At 34.2% G+C, this 21,846-nt stretch overlaps 2 protein-coding genes and 1 long non-coding RNA gene across 3 annotated transcripts in view; all 3 read right to left on the bottom strand.

Annotated features, from left to right (window-relative positions):
- Nucleotides 1-265: 265 nt before the first annotated feature.
- Nucleotides 266-3,934, bottom strand: LOC118437240. Its single transcript, XM_035856135.1, has 3 exons — nt 3,858-3,934; nt 1,860-2,053; nt 266-1,782 (listed from the first exon to the last, which is right to left on the bottom strand). The coding sequence occupies exons 1-3, from the start codon at nt 3,900-3,902 to the stop codon at nt 1,638-1,640; spliced, it is 384 nt and encodes a 127-aa protein (XP_035712028.1). The 5' UTR covers nt 3,903-3,934; the 3' UTR covers nt 266-1,637.
- Nucleotides 3,935-14,779: 10,845 nt separating this feature from the next.
- LOC118437163 (UPF0187 protein alr2987-like) lies at nt 14,780-17,444 on the bottom strand. Its single transcript, XM_035855997.1, has 4 exons — nt 17,206-17,444; nt 16,352-16,682; nt 15,423-15,794; nt 14,780-15,160 (listed from the first exon to the last, which is right to left on the bottom strand). Exons 1-4 carry the CDS (start codon nt 17,427-17,429, stop codon nt 14,879-14,881), a joined length of 1,209 nt encoding a protein of 402 aa, XP_035711890.1. The 5' UTR covers nt 17,430-17,444; the 3' UTR covers nt 14,780-14,878.
- Nucleotides 17,445-18,585: 1,141 nt separating this feature from the next.
- Nucleotides 18,586-21,846, bottom strand: part of LOC110855425 — a 15,697-nt gene continuing 12,436 nt past the window's right edge. The window contains exon 3 of the long non-coding RNA XR_002548473.2: nt 18,586-18,801. This is a non-coding gene — a long non-coding RNA (uncharacterized LOC110855425). The remainder of the gene's footprint in view (nt 18,802-21,846) is intronic.

Genomic DNA, 21,846 nt, shown 5'->3' with positions numbered 1-21,846 from the left:
AATTATTTATTAATTCTTGAATATGACATGAGTCAATATTTATTCACACCCTTAGAAATAATTTTACTTTTTTGAAAAGTAAGTGCACTTTTTATTCTATATGAAGTAAGGCTTACTCCGTATCAAGTAAGCGTTAGTCTGGATTTAGTAAACTTTGCTTCATATGGAGTAAAAAGTGCACTTACTTTCCAAAAACGTAAAGTTATTTCTTTCCTAATTAATGCTGTAGCATTAACTTATTCAAAACCTATAAACAAGTTATTCACTCGTCATTCATTAATTTATTAAACACTGAATTAATATTTATTTTCTTGAACTATTTAACAAATGAATGTAAGAAGGTAAAATATGTAGAACTCGATCAGGCACAGAAATAATATGTTTGTTCAAGTAATAATTATCGGTGCAGAAGTGACAATGAACATTTAACCTGTTTTAAGTAGTTGGTCATCACCTGCATAATTTGTTTGCATTGAAAACGCATGCAGACAACTTGACCCTAGACAGATGAATTAATGCAGAACTTGTTATTTGCTCCCATTCGAAATCGCTGAGAGTCAAATAACAGCTATTTGCATTATTTATTTGCACTTCTTATTGCAGGGCAGTTCACATTGTGGAAATTGGCAGAAATAACTCGTCTCGGAATGGATACAAAAGTACTGAACTGAACAAATCCGTTTGCTTCCCTACATTTTGAAAATTTGGATTATAAAAGTTTCTTAAAATATTGATATTTATACATAATAAAGCTGGTTCTTTGTAGACGGTTTTACGAGAAAAACTAGGCTAACTTTAACCTCAATGTTTCGATTCTCTGCTTAGGACAATGGGTCTTTTTGCCCGTCGATGGACGGGCGTCTGCCCTAGTTCTTAATAGTTTTACCTAGGTATGTACTTTATGCGAAGGCTCTGTCTGTCTGTCCGTCAGCGGTATAACGGGAGAACGGAACTAAATAAACGAACTCGAGTTATGACTCCAGGGGGATCTTATCAACTTTTGGGGTAGATCGGATCCAACCACGAGGTGTGGTTGGGGTAAAATGAGATTTTCAGTAAAAATCAATACTAAGAATAGCCGTGACTCACTGTGTTTGTCTGTCCAATTTGAACGTGTGCGCTGGAACTTGGTTTAAACTTGGGGCAAAATGAGATACAACTCAATGTCATTGTAAATTTAAAAAAATGAGCCCCAACTTGACTTTCAATGAATGGGGCATTATGAGATTATCGATTTTTGCATTATGTGCAAGAATTGGGTAGTGTGTGTTAGCATGAACTTGGTGCTGGGGTATCACATTACCCCAGACGGGCTTAAGTTACCCCAAACCCGTCTAGACGGGTTACTAAGCTTGTTAATGTATAGATGAAACACAGTAAAGTCAAGTGTTCCCGCACTGTCGGATGGGTGGTTGGGGTGAAGTGAGACTGAAGCAACTTTCGCATGCGGTTTGCGACGGTTTATTTATTACAAGTTTAGTGGCCCGTCTAGACGGGTTTGGGGTAAGTTGAGTCCGTTTAGAATAATGTGATATCCCAGCGCCAAGTTCAACTAGTGACAAACACACAACTCTGTACAATTCTTGTTATGATTAACTAGTAGGTGTTCATCCCGTAAAGCCAGGTCGGCAAGGTGGTTAGCACTCCTTGGGATGATTGTCACAGAAGTCGTTACTAGATTGGTTATCCGGAGTCGGATGATGGGCTCGAAACAGGTTGTAAGGAGGGTAATTTGGGGGTTGGGGTCCCCACCCCCACCCACCAGCGAGACCGGGGGGATAGCTACATAAATAAACAAATAAATATTCCCACGTGCTTTCTATTTTTTAAATTTTCGAAATATGAAACTATTTTCTTACCATCCTCCATAAATCATGAGGGGGTAATTACTCTGACGGGCCGTTCGTGTTTTTTGGGTTATTGCATTTTGATGATCCAGGTAAAATTTTAGACTTGCCAATTTTGGGGATGGAACATCTCCAACGTCGTTTGAACCGGTTATTGGGACCGATAAGACCAGTGGGATTGACAACAGGATAAATAACTTGAGAACCTAGTTGATAAAATATGATTATCCGGGTTATGGGCCTTTCATAAATTACGTAACGCAAAAATAACAATTTTGCAGCAACTCGGATATAAAGTATAGTCGAAATCATATTACAAATTAAATATTTCTCTTGGAAGGCAACAAAAATCAAAATTATAACCTCGTAACTTTTTAAACCTAAAAATAATTGATTTTTGGGGACAATCAAATTTTAATTTAAAAAACGCAGGTGTTTTCAAAATCGCCGTTTGACTACATGTACATAGTGTTGATTTAATTTCTGATCACTTTGAGTACAGGTTCGAATACATGTAATTTTGAAATAAAAAACTTTTTATTGACCAAATCGTTTATAGATTGTAATACCGTAGTATTCTGGGTGTCCTTAGACGATTTTTGATGTACTGAACTTTTATCCTGAAAATTTTAGGACCGATTTTCCAAAACAGTTTTGGGATTTTTTTTCAACATGAAATTGTAGAATTTGAGACACACTATCGCGTGGAACTAATTTGTCAAACGGTTAACTTTTGAGGTAGGACCATAAATGTTCCATTGCGTTCATGTCCGGGGTGTTTTCGAGCCACACCCCCTTTTCTAAGATGATAGACGACCGTCACTCGAAAAGCAAGTGGTAGCATTTAAAGTGTGGGCTAACGCTCTACCCTGTTCATATGGAATTATTTTCTAATTTGGAAAAAATTGTTTGGTCTCCATAGTATCGAAATGTACCGGTATTATATGGTCACGGTAAAACGGTCCTCCCACATTTTGACAACCAAAAGGGACATCCAGTTCCTTATTTTGTCGAGAGGAGCGCCAAATACATACCGTTAATGGTAGTGATTATTTTGAAGTCTTCGTCTCGGCTGCCTCGATGATTGTCACATTTCGACACCTTGTATAGTGAAGATTTACCACAGGATGATAATTCCTTCCGATCTTTCGCGTACACAAAATATCCCGACCCTTTTGACCAGCAGTCATACAGCCGTTTTGTTCGAGAAATTTGACAATATTCAGTGGACGTTGAATGTTTTTGTATGAAAATGCGTTATTTTGGAACTGATGAAGGCTATGTGACACCACTCACTGATTCTTACATGATTATCAATAAGGGAACCACAGATTTCTTGCCAAAATCGTTAAAATCGATCTGTTGTATTTATGACCACTGTACGCTTTATTGTCGAACTTGCAGATTTTCGATACATTATTTCCAAAATCGTATTCTTAATTATACCTGTAGATATGGTGCGTCATCTAAGACGAATTTCGTTTCTAGATGACCTGCGGTTCCTCCACAACTTCAAGGTATGTCAGGGAACTCAAAATTTATGATCAATTTATGAAACGCATTCCCATTCATCCCAAAGTAGGGTTGTTTTTCTAATTTTTTCCACAAATGAAGGTAAACCTTTGGGGTACATTGTCAGAAAAAATCAGTTCTGATAAGTCGACGACAACAAAGTTTTAGCAACTTTTGTGTGCGGGTGAGAAGATTTTTTGAGGTGATCAGAAATTAAATCAACACTATGTAAGAAGGAAAAGTTGAGACACAAAAATTGAAACTAAAATCCCTGAAACAATTGGGCCTTAAGATGGGAATGTGAGTGCGTCTACTTTTCAAAGGGGTAAACACCATCTTTAAGAGTGTGCTGCCACTACATAGATGGAACAATTTCACCAGTATATTCCGTAACCGATATGATAAGATATTGTTACCAGCGAGTATTAAACAAAATACAGTTACACATAGACATTACCTAGCACACTCAAAAATTATTTACTCTTTTCGTCCACTTACCAGCAAAATTTTTGTAGATCTTATAATTCTTAAAAATGTGCCCATTCTTGACGATGTAATTTTATACGTCTGCTTATCCTGCTGGTAACTATGATACTGTAAATGTCGAGCAAAAGTTGGTCGGTTTTTGGGCAACAATTTGCATTTGAACAACTTCTTTTACATAAACCGGTCTCATATTTATATTCACGTATGTATATGTACATATGTAAATGGCATACTTACATTTATTTACCTCAGATAAAATATTTATTTATGTATATGGATACAACTGATATAAGTTATAATTATTGTTTTTCTTAAGACAGTTTGTGTAACGCTTAGAATTCGTCAAAATATGTATTTGAGGTCAAAGTCGAAAAATATGCGTACAAACTTTTATCGGAGGGAAGGAATGCATGTGGAATTTGTTTTAAACATGATATTGTGAATGTATTTTTATATTGGTCTTTAATTGTAACTATGTACATTATGTTACTTTACGACTTCCTCTTTTACATATAATGCCATAATTACACAAATCACCCTTGACTAGCAGGTCGTCCTTAGTGTGATATGTACATACGTTGTAAAATTGTACAAATTGTTGAAGTAAAGCACAAAAAGCTGCTAACTTATTGAAATGCAACCCTATCAAATTAAAATAATTACTTTGCATACGATTTAGACAGATTGAACATGTTAAGAATTACTATACAATTAATCAAATAATTCATATGTAAAAGTAGAGGATGGCAAAAGCAATTCTTTTTCTAGCTTAAGACATTCGAGGCGATGCTTATACAATTTCATTTCTAACAAAGAACATTGTAACTTCTTCCTTTTGACATCGTCCTCATTTTGTGATGAGTGCGGTTGACCCCGCTTCCTTAATCCTACCGATTCTCCGGAATGAGTAGAGGTTGAAGCGCGAGTGGTGGTCCGCATCATGCTCATTTTCCTCCGGTAGCACTGCGATTTCTTCTGGAATCGGTACACCTGTCTTTCCCACCGGAAGTCCATCGATAGCGACCGACTCATGCTCGAGACTTCAAAACCCCCCACACTTTTTCCCGAACGAACGCAACATCGCGATCCGATGATACAATAGTGAGTGATTGGGCTTTCAGTAGCACTTCAGTCCAAGCAAGATGTTTTTCCTTGTTATCCAAGTCAGAAGAAAACTTTCCGAACAGAATAGACTTTTTCAGCTGAATCAAATTTAGCCAGCAAATTTTACTCGCTTTTGACACCCGTGGAGTCTAAATTTGATAGAAAAACATTTAGTAATTAAAAAACTATGAATAACGTAAAACTAGGAGTAACGTTGCTGTGGTGAAACGCTCCGACAAAGTTAGAACTGACAACAAAAAAGAAATGATTATTTCTCGCCACGTCCAAATACAGCTCGTTTGGTGTCGCCATTTTGGCTCCAGACAACACAACTGTACACTTAAAATGTAGTTAATGTCATATTTTGTCACCTAATTAACTTACCGTAATGAAATGTGGAAGATGGTTAAGAAAATTGTTTCGCGTAATTAATTTGGCTACATGTTGCCAATACTTTTTGCAGGTTTGTACCTGACACGTTCGGGTCAAAATTAGGATTGCGTTATGATTATTACATTTAAATCGGAAACATGATTATAATCAAGTACTACACTAGATTTGCCAAATACTTACACAGTTTCATGCTTATTATATAATGCATTCAAAGGTTATAACCAATTTTATTTAGCTGGCGTGGGGGTTGCCTATACTTTTTCCATTGACTGTAATTCTTAAAAATGTTCCCATTCTTGACGATATATTTCTATACGTCTTCCTCCCATGGTGGTGGCAATGATACTGCAAATATCGAACAAAACTTGGTCCATTGTTGGTCAAGAAGTCGTTGCATTTGTGCATCTTCTTTTAAACAGGGAGCTCATCCTCGAACGCGTCCTTAACTTACCGACGTCGTAAATTAAAGACGCCTTAATAACGACAAATTATAACGACGTATGCTCATCATTTGTCGTCAAGGCGTCGGAAAATGTTGTCGTTATGAGTTTAACGACATTGTCGAAAAAAAATCGTTAAAATTTGTAATCCATTTCCGATTAAGGGAGTGGTTCACAACGATCTTGGTAACTGAGGAGTTATGTTCTTACGTTTACTACCACTTTATTTTAGGTGTAGGAGTGGGATAAAATTTCAACCCACTTATAATAACTTGTCAAACTATCCAAGAAAATTCTCAAGTAAAATGGGGAAGTCATTGTGAGCAGACATGTTTTCGAGTTTTTAAAATTATGTCATAATTTAAAAAGTTATAGGTATTTACAAAATCAAGATTTTAGCTTAAAATTTGTTTGAAAATTCCGTTACGGACTAAAACGGGTATTCAGAAAAATGCAAAAATACGGGTCCTCTTAATATTGAGTGTACAAAATTTAAAATTAGTCTATAATTAATTTTAGGGTAAATGCAACTTTGATATTTTAATCTAAGGCTAAATTTTTATACTATAAACAAATCGTTTTGAAAAAATTTTCCAATTAATTTTTAAGCAAATTTACTGTGAAAAATTGCGAATTGCGAAAAAATTGCGAATTATCTAAAAATTCATAAATCTCATTTTTGATAAGCACGTAACCGCCGCATAATTATATTTATTTCCTTCGATCTCTCTCGATTAGGACTGCCAATGAGTTCGACTCGAACTGTTCGAGTCAACGCATTTGACTCATGAGTTGCTGAGGATGAGTTGAATTGAGTTTGAGTCAATTCATTTCATTCATTCAATTCTTTTCAAACGACTCGTTTCAAAATGAGTGATTTGAACAATAATGAGTTTGAGCTGAGTTGCGGAAACTCATTACGAATTTCGCAATCCAGCGACTCAATTTGCCCAAAACAAAGTTGGCATCAACATATGCAAACCAACATACCCAGTCCCTCGTCAACAATCGTCAATAGCTTCTTGACCCCCTCCCCCCATAAAATGTTTACATAATATATGAACGAATCCTAATTAACAGCAAATTACGACAAATTTATCTCGTTTCGATAGCTATTTAGGCGTCGAAAACTTTTACGACAAATTCCAAGGTCTTACCGACAATCAAAGTTTTGAGCATACGTCGGTGTCGCTACTAACGACAAGTGCTAAGGACACATGCTCAAAGGTGTCCGACATCGCTAAAAATTATTTTGAGCATGTGTCGCTAATTTTTACGACGTCGCTAAGCTAACGACGCGTTCGAGCATGTGCTCCCAGGTCTCATACCTGTTTATAGTTAGGTATGCATGGCATCTTTACATATATTTACATTTTTACCTTAGAGATATGTAAAATATGTATGGATGTTATTGTGGTTTGTTATGCAGCTTATGCGAGCGTTAGAATTTAGCAAAGTATTCGGCGTTAAAGTTGAAAAATTTGCGATTTTGATCGGAGAGAAAGAATGGATAATGAAAAACTTGATTCAAACGTAATGTGTGAATGCATATGTATGTATACATACATATATTGGTCTTTAATTGGAACTATATAACTTTACGACTTCCTCTTTGACACGTAATACTAAAATTTATTCCATTGTGTGGAAATGCAGTTGATTTTATTGGCATTCACACGAATCACTTTTGACTGACAGGTTGTGCTGAGAGAACCACAATCTAAGAGAAAAACCGTCCCCCGCTAGGAACTACGTATGTATACATAGTCCTCAATTTCTGGGTAATTATTTAAAAGACGTTTTGTGACGAACGGGAAATAAGTCTATGGTTTGTGTACCACAGACACGTGACGTCGTTGTTTAACAAAAATCAATCCTGTCGTGCAAACAAAATCTAATGTTCAGATCAAAATGTGTAGTTCTCTAATTTCCTACGTGTCACGTGTTTTTGGCAGGGTTGCAGAAATCTAATCTCACTAACAAATATGAATTTTGCACGTAAATATGAATGGATCCTTCATCTGCAGACGAAGCTCTGCCCCAGATATCTGGGGCAGAGCTCCACGCCGCCGATTTTTCGCCGGCGCGCCGCCGACGCCGACTCGATTTGACACGCCGCCGCCGCCGAGGCGCGCCGCCGCAGTATAAGTGCCGGCGCGCCGCCGAGAAAAAATATTATTTCGTACAATTAAAACCAATTAAAACGATAAAAAATGTCGAAATTAGGGTTTTAACGGTTTCGTTTGTGATTGTGATTGACATTGAGAAAATGAATAGTTTTTTCCCGATACTCATTTTTAATTAGAGGTCAGTTCAAATTTTGACGCTACTTAAAGAATCGATAACGTATATTTAAAATATATTTTGGGCAATACAAATTGAGTACATAAATAGCCTGACTTTTCGAAATTGCTGTTTTTTGAGAATCTTACATTTTGCTTAGTCCTCTGGTTTTTTAAAACTTACAATTAGAAAGATTTCAAACATTCCATTTTATGAAAAATCAAGCAAACTTTCGAATTTCCGTCAAGAATTGAGTTACATGGCTACTAAGGCTGGTGGATATAGTCGAGAAATATTTTTGAAATTCTGCAATGCAGAAAACTCGAATTAACACGAATTAAAAAATGGGTCGGCTTTTTTTTTGCTGAACTAATTAGAATTAGCACGCAAAATACATGACTATGTATTAGAAAGGTAAATAAAGAGGTCAGTTATACAAACAAACTGAGGCAGAAATATCGGCGCGCCGCCGCCGAGCCCCCAAACGGCGCGCCGCCGCCTCCGACGGTTTTCACTAGGTGATATATACCACTTGCAACCCTGGTTTTTGGTGCACGTGTTTTCAAATTCCTTAAAGTACATATGTTTTTTCAAATTGCAGCCAAAAGTATGAATCAGATAAAAATATCCGATTTTTTAAATAACGATGACAAGTGTATTTTGAGCACTTGTTTTCATGTTCATAACGTCAGTGTCCTCAACGTCAGTGTCCTTAACGATTTTTTGAATTGCAGCCAAAAAATAATGAAATACATCTTTGTTGGGGTTATCTTCATCATCGTCGCGTGGACGGAAGGGCGCCGATTCTACAACAAAAGAACTAACAACTGTCGCACTCTGATGGGGCGTGTGAAACACTACCTAGAAACGCAACCATGCAATAGCACAGATCCGCACCAGCAATGGGATTGGGCTCCTAATTCCACCATTCAAAACTCGGCTACAAAATTGTTTATCGTTGGCGTTGCTGCAACCTATGAGCATGACGCTTATCTGGAAATGGGGCCTTGTAACGCGACCGAACCCACCCAAGAATGGATGACTTACAAAGCGAAAAATCCTAGATATAAGGACCTGATTAAAAATATGGGTATGAAGAAGGAGTGTCTGACAGAGCATAATTTTGGCGACGTCAGCCTACTGGGTTGCCACTTTACATCACCGAGCCAATGGGTGCAATAAGAAATGAGTGGATCGGACTTATGTATATTTTTGGCACACCGGTAAAACAGATTAAGAGCTAAACCGGCTCAACTCTGCAACAAATCCTGTTAACATATTCAGCGAGAAAGTGAGAAAAATCGGATTCTGGTGGATTCTGGTGATTCACCACCATCCCGCGACAGTGCCGTATCTCCGTATCACTTTCTCATTCATGCTTCATAAACGTTGCATGTCAAACCATGCAAGGTTAATTAAATTTTTGCTTATCAAAATCGTTTAATTTTTGTCATAATTAATTCACGTATGTTTAAATTTCGGACGATAAGGATAAACGAAATTTGCTTATCTGAAAAATTGATAAGCATAAAGATAAGTCCCGCAACGTTGATTTTCGACTGGATATCGTCATTATAAATTCAGAAGAGCTTAAGTTTTAAATTTGGGGCTATTTGAATACGCGGAATTTGCTTATCTGAAAAAATGATAAGTACAGTGATAACCCCCGTGGGGCATGTAATTAAACGCCGCCATAAAAATATGGATTTTGCTCGATAAAATATGGAGTTTGGCCCTAAATGATATTTGCCCGCACATATTACTTTTTTTGCCCCATAAAAATCTTTGGAATCCCATTAATAAAATGACTAGCCACATAATTAAAAGCAAGTATAAATACACATATTTAACAGTAATTTGAGTTCACTGATCAAAAAATTATATTTCCACTTAAGTCACAAAATCATATCACATTGTCAGTTTGTTAAAACATTATATAACCGCACAGGAAGCTGAAGAAGTTATTGAAAGTGAGAATCAATTGTTATATAAATAAAGTAACAAGCATTAGATTATTAAGTTTTAAATAAGGTAATCCGCAGCATTTGGTCATTGAGCTCAAAACTTAAAATTCAGCATTGCTCTATACGGTTCTCGTAGCCTAAGACTTGAAAGATTTTTGGTTACTAAATAGAGTAGTAAGGGTATTAAATATTTGCTAAAATTTCAAAATAGTTGTAGAGAGCTCAAATTTAGCATGAAGGTAGCTATTGGATTACAATGGAAGAATATGGATTCGAATTATCATAATACAAAATGCCAAATAAATCTAACAACTTTTATAAATCGGTATGAGTCACCCTTTTACAATTAAATTCGTAAAAATTTTACATATACGTGGGTGATCCAATAAATATTTTCAAAAGGTACGTTCCGCACCGTTTCTGACCAAGCTTTCGATGAAATCACAAACCTCAAATACACTTAGGAATTCGTGATTTTTTTCAGTTCTATCGGTTAAAAGGAACACCCATAATAAATCATAAAAATTTACCTCGAAAATATGGCAAAATTTACGACTTGATTCCATTATCATTCCAAAATCGTTTCCCCCTGATGTCTTTCTATGAGTTTCGAAACGAATAATAATCACTAAGGGTCAAGTCTGGACTATACGGGAGGTGGTTTATAAAGGTGAAGCGATTTCCGTCTGCAGCAGCCCTCACAAAAAGCCAGGTATGAGGTGGCGCTTTGGCGTTCAAAAAATGCACCAACTCTTTTTTTGGACCACACGTTTCTTTTCAACCGCAGCACACAGCTCCTTCTGGGTTCCCCAATACGAGGCCCCATTTATCGTATTATTTTTAGCAATAAGTTTTATAAGGTGGGGACCTTTGGTTTCCTTGGAAATGGTAATCCTCGATTTTTTGTCAGATTTTTGGACTTTGGCTTTCATGGGCGGTGGCAACCCCCCGTGCTTCCAGTGCATGAATTATTGTTTGGTCTCCGGGTCATAATAGTAAACCCAAGTATCATACCTACCTATTAAAATATGAAGCACGTTCTACTTTTCATTCAAAAGGTCAAAATTAGCATTACAAAAGTCAACTCGATCCATTTTTTGAGATGTCGAAAGCAATTTTGGTACCCAACGGGAGAAGCCATTTTCATACCTAAGTCTTCAGTGAACATGGAACAAATTATTGGTTTTGGAACACCCATCTCATGTGCTAAATAGGACAGTTTCAATCGCGGATCTCTTATTCTTGGTTCCTCTAGTTTCCGGAGCCTTTCTGTGGAAGAAAAAGATTTTGGGCGCCCTAGCGGCTTTTTGTCCGAGACCTCTTTTCGCCATCATTTGAAATTATTGACCCAATTGAATTTGTGTTTTGTGTCGGGCAGTTTTCATCGTAAATTTTAAGCATTCGATCATAAATCTGCGACACGTATTGCCCCTCCAACATTAAAAATAAATCACACTACGATATTTAATTTGCAAATCTGACATTTTTTCCGTCGAGGTAAAGTTTGCTGATTTATTGCTAGTGTTTATGTTAACCTACAGAACTGAAAAAAATCACAGCCTCCTAAATGCATTTGAAGTTTGTTATTTCATCAAAAGTTTGGTCAGAAACAGTGCGGAACATACCTTTTGAAAATATTTATTGGACGACCTACGTCTATAGACTTCCAGAATTTAAAAAATCACCGGTCTTTAACACAAAAACTTAGGGTACCTCTGGTTAATTTATTTTGCAATTTGACTTCATCGCTGTACCTTGTTAATCATTAGCAACTTAAATGCCAAATCTCCTCTCTATTGGATGAATATGAAAAATAGGTTTGAGTCACCCCATATGATCCCACAGATGATCCCATATGATCCCACAGATCTTAAGTTCAATCCATATTCTTCTATTATAATTCAATATCTTCATCCAAAATTTCAGCTCTTTACAACTATTTTTAAATTTTAGCACATAATATCCCCACCACCCAATATCATTCATGGCCTAAACATTTAGGCTATGAAAACCGTATAGACGAATGCCGTATTAGCATCCTGGGTAGTTAAAAATGTTTTAACTGCGAATCCAATAATTTTATACGTTTAGTGGGCTGATTTTCAATTTTAGTATCACTGGATTTCTTGTCACTACTTGCGGAATCAAAATCGAATTGTTTGGCGTACACGATGAGATTAAAACTTACTAATGGTTAACCAGACAAGGTGATATGGTTTTGTGACTTGAGTGGAAATATAATTTTTTTGATCAGCGAACTCTAATTACTATTAGATATGTGTAAGTGTATTTATACTTGCTTTTAATTATGTGGCCAGTCATTTTATTAATGGGATTCCAAAGACTATTATGGGGCAAAAAAAGTAATATGTTCGGGCAAATATCATTTTGGGCCAAACTCCATATTTTATCGGGGAAAAACCATATTTTTATGGGGGTCGAAAATTATATCTCCCACTGTGGCATTAATTTTCTACTCGATATTATCATTATTAATTCTGATAAGCTCAAGTTTTTAATTTGGGGCGATTAGATAGTTAAAAAATCGCAAATTTCAAGTTCGGTAATTAGTGGCCGGAGTTTGTTACGGCTCCTGCGATATAAGATGGCCCCCACACCAACTTTGACCCCAAAAATCTCATGGTTCCAGTCATTTTGCTTCGGACAACAAAAGCTGAAAATGTAGCTCTTCTATGGTAGAAAAATCTGGCATCAGGTTGTCAGCCGCAAATTGACTGGAACCATGAGTTTTTTAAGGATTTATGTGTAGGTAAAAAAAAACGCGAATTTTCGAATTTTGAAACTCTTAATGCATCAAAATGTTCGTATTCATGGGGGAATCTAAATTGCAAATGCAAGTTGGTATCTAATTCTTGTTTTACGGAGTGTAAACTCACTTTCTCATTTTTCGAAATTTCCTTCCCCCATTTTTGAAAGGGGGGCAGATACACATATTTCAAAAATTGTTGTGTCATATATATCCTTGCACCCGGAATTCTATTTGAAATTTTTCGTATCAAAATCGGTGACATCGATGCGACAAACATTTGCACAGTTGGGTCGGCCTTGCTCTTAATTGGAAGTGTATTAATAGTTTTTTTTAAATTAAAATTTTAAAATTATCAAACTTTTTAGCCCAATCTAGCTAAATTATTCCTGACATTAAACAAATTAAAAGCAGTATATATATTGTTAGCCCTTTATTTATTTGACGTCACGCCTGCAGCAAGGTCACCACGATTTAAGAAAATATATTTTGTTTAATCGTTGAAAATCTATAAAAGTATAATTATATATTTTTTTGAACACTTGAAGTATTTATACTCACTTTTTTCCATATACATACACATTTATGTAGATACATAACCACAAATCTTTCGTTAATGCATATTCGACAATATATTTCTGAATAAGATAACGTCACAATGGTAAAAAATTATTCTCTTACAGGAATGTTGAACCGGTCGGACGCTACGTTTTTTATAATCGTCTCTAAGGGTTTATTATTATGCGTCTAGTATCATATTTAGTATAAATTCGCAAATTTATGGATTCGTAAATCTTTAGTTAAATTTACACCCTCACTAATAGGAAATTATGTTGCTGACGTGCTCACCATAATACTTAATTGTTTTCTGTCGAAAATTCAAGAATACAAATTTCACACAGAAATAATATGTAGTAGGGGCCGGGCCCGAAAAAATTCAAAGGGCCGGGTCAGGCAAGTTTGGGCACTGGTAGTTCATCCTGCAAGTTGTGTAAGCTGGTTGATACTCCAAAAGAATCTATTTATAGTTGGGTATGCATGGCACACTTATGAATGAAAACTGACTTTTCTCATTTATTGACCTACAGTCGCCAAACTTTCTGAGAATGGGCACGGTCACGGATAGATCACGTACATCAAAATATATTTACTCATATTGATCATAAAATTTTAGAATTTAGGTGCGTGCAACAAGTATTAGATACTACTACATATATTACTAATTCTTATTGATAAGTGATTTAAATAAAATTTAAGCACGCCTTAGAGATTTTTGATTTTTTGTATGCAAACAATACAATATAAGACAAAAAAAATAAACCGTTGCAAACGAAATGTAGCAAAGGGGTGAAAACACACGAAATTGTCTTTCTGGCACGCCCACAACGTCTTTCAGCACTTTCCTGTCATTGTCTCACGTTACCCCACGTCTCATTTTGCCCCGTTTTGACACCCCCACCCGCGTACTTCAAACGTACACGACAATACCTTTCAATAGACACCTCACATGACAAAAGTCATTTTTTCGACATTCGACACCTCCCACACGGTCATGGGGTCGTCGCACATCAAAATGATGGCAATTTCTGAAATCCCCGTCCAAAAATACGTCTAAAACGGTGGAAACGAAAAATTGGACAATTTTCGACTTTGGCGTCGTCGACACGGTCATGCGGGCGTCGCACGTCAAAATGATGGCGATTTCTGAAATCCCCGTCCAAAAATACGTCTAAAACGGTGGAAACGAAAAATTCGACACCTTTGACCGTTGGCGTCATCACCGTGGCGCCGTGACCTTACGACCTACAACGCCCATCTTCGAACTCATCCCGTCCCCAAAAATTAGAAACACGTTGGCGAAAACCGGATGCCGAAATTCGAATCCGTTCTAAAGTTATCGTGGATACGGACGGACGGACGGACGGACGGACAGACAGACAAGACATTTCCATAAAGGGGTTTTCACCCCTTAATAATGCTAACTTCCCAAAAGCAGTTTATTTCTGTATCACCTCAGCCGGGTTAAAAACTGATAAATAAATGACTACAATTAATGCACAATTTATCTGTACTTATGAGTATTTAGCACCAACTCTGTAACAACCCACCGGTACCGTCGCCATCACCGTAATTGCCATCATACCGATTTCCTCCTATTATTTCGATGACAGATTCATTACCACGTGGATAGGACCTTCTCCTCTGTGACATTGTATTCTCCCCATTTACATTTTCATGTATCGATTCATCATCGCAGTCTTTAGTCTCTACGATTTTATCCTCACTGCAGTCAAAACTGAGGAAAGGATTGGTCAGAAGATTTTCAATTTCGGCCTTAATCTCCTCGCAGAATTGGTTAAGTGGCTGTAACACAAAAACGCAAAAAAGATTGTTAAAAACTCTAGAAAAATAATTATAGCCAAAAATACATACATGGCAATTCAAAGTAACGTTCAAAACCATGTCAAATGTATGTATGCTTTAAGTTTTTGCCATAATATCATGCAAACAATTTCTATTGAAAAATTGAAATTGTCCATGATTTTGAAAAACAAAAATATACAGTTCTTCGTTCGAGTGATACTTTTTAGACACCTGGAATACGTAGAAACAAATATATACATACCAGATCATTTTCCGTCCCCCACTCCGTATCACTGCCAAACGGATCTTCAACCTCCGCCCCAATCGCGAGAATCCCAAGCAAGGCGAATGACGCTATTCCCACGGCAGGGACGGCAAACCAACCAATACTTCCAATCATCTGGTATGGAAGGGCGAACAAGTAAATCCAAAGGGTTTGAACTAAATGGATGGAATACGCGATTGGTATCGGAGTTCGTAAGATACGTTCCAATCCTGTGAGGGATTCGACCAACGCGACAATATTATTATTCATTCCTCCATGGATTACAGAATCAATTAGTCCTCGCTTCAGGATGGATTTTACGTAAAGGGTCAGATGGTAAGTCAGCTCGAGGGGGATGTTGGGTTTATTCTGAAATATGTAGAATTTCTATGTAAATTATGGTAATTCCGTGATGTGCATAATCCGTTCTAAAGGATAAGCTTCGACGTTAAATTGCTTTTTATGTGATTTTTTTTCGTCCTTTCGTCCTAACATCTATATTATAAGCTGGAAATGTTTGTCTGCGACGGAAGTGAGAGTAATTTTCCGTAACGGAAGTGAAAGTAAAGACAGTCAATTTCCGAATGGTGCGAAAATTCGGAATACATTAAATTTAAAACATCAAATGTCTTACGATAGTTATCTTAGTGGTTTTATGATAGTGGTTATCTGGGAGTGGTTACCCGATGGTGGTTATCTAGGAGTGGTTGTGTCTCCTAGAAGCTTGATTTTTTTTACTTTCACTTCCCCTGCCGACAGACGTAATTCTCGCTCGACCGGCGGAGACGGGCTTATACGCTAGTCCTTTTTTATATTTTTGGCAATGAAACAAAACCACAAAAATCACCCGACAATAATTCAAGCTTAAATTACATAAAAACAATTTAGCAAAAATAAATAATTTTTTCTTTCATCCAAAAATTCACCGCTAATTCTTTCGATGTTGGCCTACTCCAGTAGAGACCATTCGTTTTCATGTCTAAATTTTGATTAGCAAGCAAAATCGTATGCTTGATATTCCAGCAATTTTTATCACGGAGAAGTTGTTCCAATTCGCTTTCCGAAGTTTCCTTATGTTGCAATAGATTTTTCACTGTTACACAAAACACGAGTAGGAGCCGGACTGCGGACACTTTCTCCAGACAGGATTCAATTGATCCGATCGAGTCATCGTGTTCCACCATTAGCCAAATTATTCTGGTTAAGGTTCTTACGGATAGTGTCATGCTGCCCCATATTTTGCGACCTTCCCAATATCTACGTATTTAATTAACCTCTTTTAGACCAAATTCGTCATAGGACGTATTTCGAAACAAAATACGTCATATCACGTATTGAAAAAAAAAATCCATTGAATACCAAATTCATCATGTGACGTACCATGACGACTGTCCCTTGAGGACCAAATACGTCATATCACGTATTTTTAAAAAAACGCAGATTTCTAAAATTTTCTCAAAATGCGAGTGTTTCTTTCGTATTTTGTGGAATGGTAAAAAGTGGAGGTTTTTTGATATTTTTCTTCACAAATTTTGTAATTCTCCCAATACCGACCAATGTTAAAAAGTGGATTTTTTGTGATTTTCGGCAAAAAAACTCAAAACTTGGAAACTGGTTGAAATAAATATTGGTCTTTTATAGGAAATCATGAAAATTTAATTGGTTTCTACCAAATGTAGTTATGAATTTAAAATCGTACTCAAGAGAATTTTTGGTTGAGAATTATGGTCTCAATGAGGTTAACAAATATGTGATGAAATCTGTTACAATAATTATTTACCTGTCGTAGGCAGAATTTGTCCTAAAAACTAGCAGCAATCCGGTCACCACGCCCAAAACTGGAATTAGCGTCTGTGGAAATTCTATGCGAACATGAAATTCTACAAAACTGCCTCCGTCAATGATACAAAGGACAGCGGTGTAGCAAGTTAATAGTAAAACCTGCCACCAAATATTGATTATGACAGAGCCCGAAAAACGGAAGAAGTATGCCAAACTGGTCATATTTCTGAAGCTGTTTTCAAATAACCTTCGACTTGGAATGGTGAGCTTATAAAAAATCTTCACAAAATGATATGCTTAAACAGCTCATTTGTTAACTATTTTATTAAACTTTACATTAAAAAAATAATAAAGAGCATAATTAACATGTAAATGTAACTTGAGCATGCCATATTAGTATGCGGCTTAACTATTTCTGGACTACACACGTGTCTAGCTGATTGCATTAAACTGCATAACGCAACTAAATTTTGAACTGCATTTCAACTGTGAATGAACAATCGTAAGGCAGTATTTACAATTTTAAATAAAGTTAGAGCAACAAGTTTGGAAATTTCCTACCTAACTTAACAAAACGAGGATTTGTATGAATATGTATGTCTTTTATGGTAGTGGTACATCTACCTGTGTGCACCTTACCCTTGCTACAGTCAAAGTGTATTTATGCGCATAGTGCCATAATTTAGTCATAGGTAACTTACATATAAGTTATGAAAGATACAGGTTCAGGTACTTGGATACTCCGCCCGGTAATAACTTAGTTACCAGGTTTCTTAACGTGTATACATGGCATACATACGTACATTTATCATTGAGGTGAAATATTTATGCAGGTCAGGAGCCGTCCATAAATTACGCAACGGAAAAGGGGGGAAGAGAAGGGGTATAAGGATCCAATGATATCAAGCCTATGTTACACATGTTAAATGGGGGAGGCAGGGGGTCTAAAAATTGTGAGTTTTGCGCTACGTAATTTATGGATGACCCTTTATGACTTGATATCGGGATTAGGATTGGGATTGATTTCATTTTAAAATTTTGGGATTGATATTAGTAATTAATGAATAATTTTTAAAATTTCGGATTAAGGACGGGGGTTAAATTTATTGCAGGATTAGGATTAAGACGGGTTCGAGGCTCCAATCGTGCCTATGTGACATGTGAAACGGAAAAGCGAGGCGGATCAGATGGATAATCCGGATTTTTGCAATACATAAATTATGAACTGACCGTTTTTTTGGGGGGGTTTTAGTTTTCCTTCAAACTACGGTAAAAGGAAGGAGGGATTGGATTATTATTTATGAATGGCCCCTTAACTGAGATTTTCCTTCAAACTACATTCTAAAAGTTAAAGAAATCTCTGTAATGTTAGACGAACTTATTTCAAGAAATTTATTTCCTTCAAATTGTAAAAATTAAAAAAAAGTGGAATCAATTAAATGTTTCATGTAATTGAAGTGGAAAATGATAATTTTGGAACGGAAACGAATTCTACTTGTTGGACGCGGCCTCCTTTGCCTTCTCTTGAGCCTCGAATTCTTCGATTTGTTCAGTGCAGGTCAAATTATCCCCCGCCTCCCAAGTGTTGTCCTCCCTACGACATTAAATAGCGTATTAATTAAGTAGATAGTTTAATTCCAATTTTCCCACACTCTATATAAAGATATGTAAATAAAATTTAATAACCGGATGGTACAACAATTGGCTAAAATGTGCCCAACGGTGTGTAAAATTTGCGTGAAATTTGTTCAATGATGGTGTAAAATTTGTGTATTGACAATTTGTTTAAAATCTGAAAAATGTGTGTAAAATTTATGAAAAATTTGTGTAAAATTTATGTTAAATGTATGTAAAATATGTGTAAATTTGTGTAAAATCTTTCGTAAATTTGTGTAAAATTTATTTGAAATCTGTGTAAAATTTGTGTAAAATCTTTCGTAAATTTGTGTAAAATTTATTTGAAATCTGTGTAAAATTTGTGTAAAATCTTTCATAAGTTTTTGTAAAATTTATTTAAAATCTGTGTAAAATTTGTGTAAAATCTTTCGTAAATTTGTGTAAAATTTATTTGAAATCTGTGTAAAATTTGTGTAAAATCTTTCATAAGTTTTTGTAAAATTTATTTAAAATCTGTGTAAAATTTGTGTAAAATCTTTCGTAAATTTGTGTAAAATTTATTTGAAATCTGTGTAAAATTTTTGAAAAATCTTTCGTAAATTTGTGTAAAATTTATTTGAAATCTGTGTAAAATTTTTGAAAAATCTTTCGTAAATTTGTGTAAAATTTATTTGAAATCTGTGTAAAATTTGTGTAAAATCTTTCGTAAATTTGTGTAAAATTTATTTGAAATCTGTGTAAAATTTTTGTAAAATCTTTCATAAGTTTTTGTAAAATTTATTTAAAATCTGTGTAAAATTTGTGTAAAATCTTTCGTAAATTTGTGTAAAATTTATTTGAAATCTGTGTAAAATTTGTGTAAAATCTTTCGTAAATTTGTGTAAAATTTATTTGAAATCTGTGTAAAATTTGTGTAAAATCTTTCATAAGTTTTTGTAAAATTTATTTAAAATCTGTGTAAAATTTGTGTAAAATCTTTCGTAAATTTGTGTAAAATTTATTTGAAATCTGTGTAAAATTTGTGTAAAATCTTTCATAAGTTTTTGTAAAATTTATTTAAAATCTGTGTAAAATTTGTGTAAAATCTTTCGTAAATTTGTGTAAAATTTATTTGAAATCTGTGTAAAATTTTGAAAAATCTTCATAAGTTTTTGTAAAATTTATTTAAAATCTGTGTAAAATTTGTGTAAAATCTTTCGTAAATTTGTGTAAAATTTATTTGAAATCTGTGTAAAATTTGTGTAAAATCTTTCATAAGTTTTTGTAAAATTTATTTAAAATCTGTGTAAAATTTGTGTAAAATCTTTCGTAAATTTGTGTAAAATTTATTTGAAATCTGTGTAAAATTTGTGTAAAATCTTTCGTAAATTTGTGTAAAATTTATTTGAAATCTGTGTAAAATTTGTGTAAAATCTTTCGTAAATTTGTGTAAAATTTATTTGAAATCTGTGTAAAATTTTTGTAAAATCTTTCATAAGTTTTTGTAAAATTTATTTAAAATCTGTGTAAAATTTGTGTAAAATCTTTCGTAAATTTGTGCAAAATTTATTTAAAATCTGTGTAAAATTTGTGTAAAATCTTTCGTAAATCTGTGTAAAATTTGTGTAAAATCGTTTGTAAATTTGTGCAAAATTTATTTAAAATCTGCATAAAATTTGTGTAAAATCTTTCGTAAATTTGTGCAAAATTTATTTAAAATCTGTGTAAAATTTGTGTAAAATCTTTCGTAAATTTGTGTAAAATTTATTTGAAATCTGTGTAAAATTTGTGTAAAATCTTTCGTAAATTTGTGTAAAATTTATTTGAAAATCTGTGTAAAATTTGTGTAAAATCTTTCGTAAATTTGTGTAAAATTTATTTGAAATCTGTGTAAAATTTTTGAAAAATCTTTCATAAGTTTTTGTAAAATTTATTTAAAATCTGTGTAAAATTTGTGTAAAATCTTTCGTAAATTTGTGTAAAATTTATTTGAAATCTGTGTAAAATTTGTGTAAAATCTTTCGTAAATTTGTGTAAAATTTATTTGAAATCTGTGTAAAATTTGTGTAAAATCTTTCGTAAATTTGTGTAAAATTTATTTGAAATCTGTGTAAAATTTTTGAAAAATCTTTCATAAGTTTTTGTAAAATTTATTTAAAATCTGTGTAAAATTTGTGTAAAATCGTTTGTAAATTTGTGCAAAATTTATTTAAAATCTGCATAAAATTTGTGTAAAATCTTTCGTAAATTTGTGCAAAATTTATTTAAAATCTGTGTAAAATTTTTGTAAAATCTTTCATAAGTTTTTGTAAAATTTATTTAAAATCTGTGTAAATTTGTGTAAAATCTTTCGTAAATTTGTGTAAAATTTATTTGAAATCTGTGTAAAATTTGTGTAAAATCTTTCGTAAATTTGTGTAAAATTTATTTGAAATCTGTGTAAAATTTGTGTAAAATCTTTCGTAAATTTGTGTAAAATTTATTTGAAATCTGTGTAAAATTTGTGTAAAATCTTTCGTAAATTTGTGTAAAATTTATTTGAAATCTGTGTAAAATTTTTGTAAAATCTTTCGTAAGTTTTGTGTAAAATTTATTTAAAATCTGTGTAAAATTTGTGTAAAATCTTTCGTAAATTTGTGTAAAATTTATTTGAAATCTGGTGTAAAATTTGTGGTAAAATCTTTCGTAAATTTGTGTAAAATTTATTTGAAATCTGTGTAAAATTTGTGTAAATCTTTCGTAAATTTGTGTAAAATTTATTTTGAAATCTGTGTAAAATTTGTGTAAAATCTTTCGTAATTTGTGTAAAATTTATTTGAAATCTGTGTAAAATTTTTGTAAATCTTTCATAAAGTTTTTGTAAAATTTATTTAAATCTGTGTAAAATTGTGTAAATCATCTTCGAATTTGTGCAAATTATTTGATAATCTGTGTAAATTTGTTAAAATCGTCGTAATTTTAAATTTATGATGTGTAAATGGTAACTGTAAATTTGTTAAAATACTTATTTGGAAATCTGTGTAAAGGATATTGTCGATAGATA

The sequence above is a fragment of the Folsomia candida genome, unplaced genomic scaffold (genome assembly GCF_002217175.1).
Source record: "Folsomia candida strain VU population unplaced genomic scaffold, ASM221717v1 Fcan01_Sc012, whole genome shotgun sequence".
Lineage (NCBI taxonomy): Eukaryota > Metazoa > Arthropoda > Collembola > Entomobryomorpha > Isotomidae > Folsomia > Folsomia candida.
Note: the sequence above shows the minus strand (reverse complement) of the source record. Positions and strands in the feature narration are given on the sequence as shown.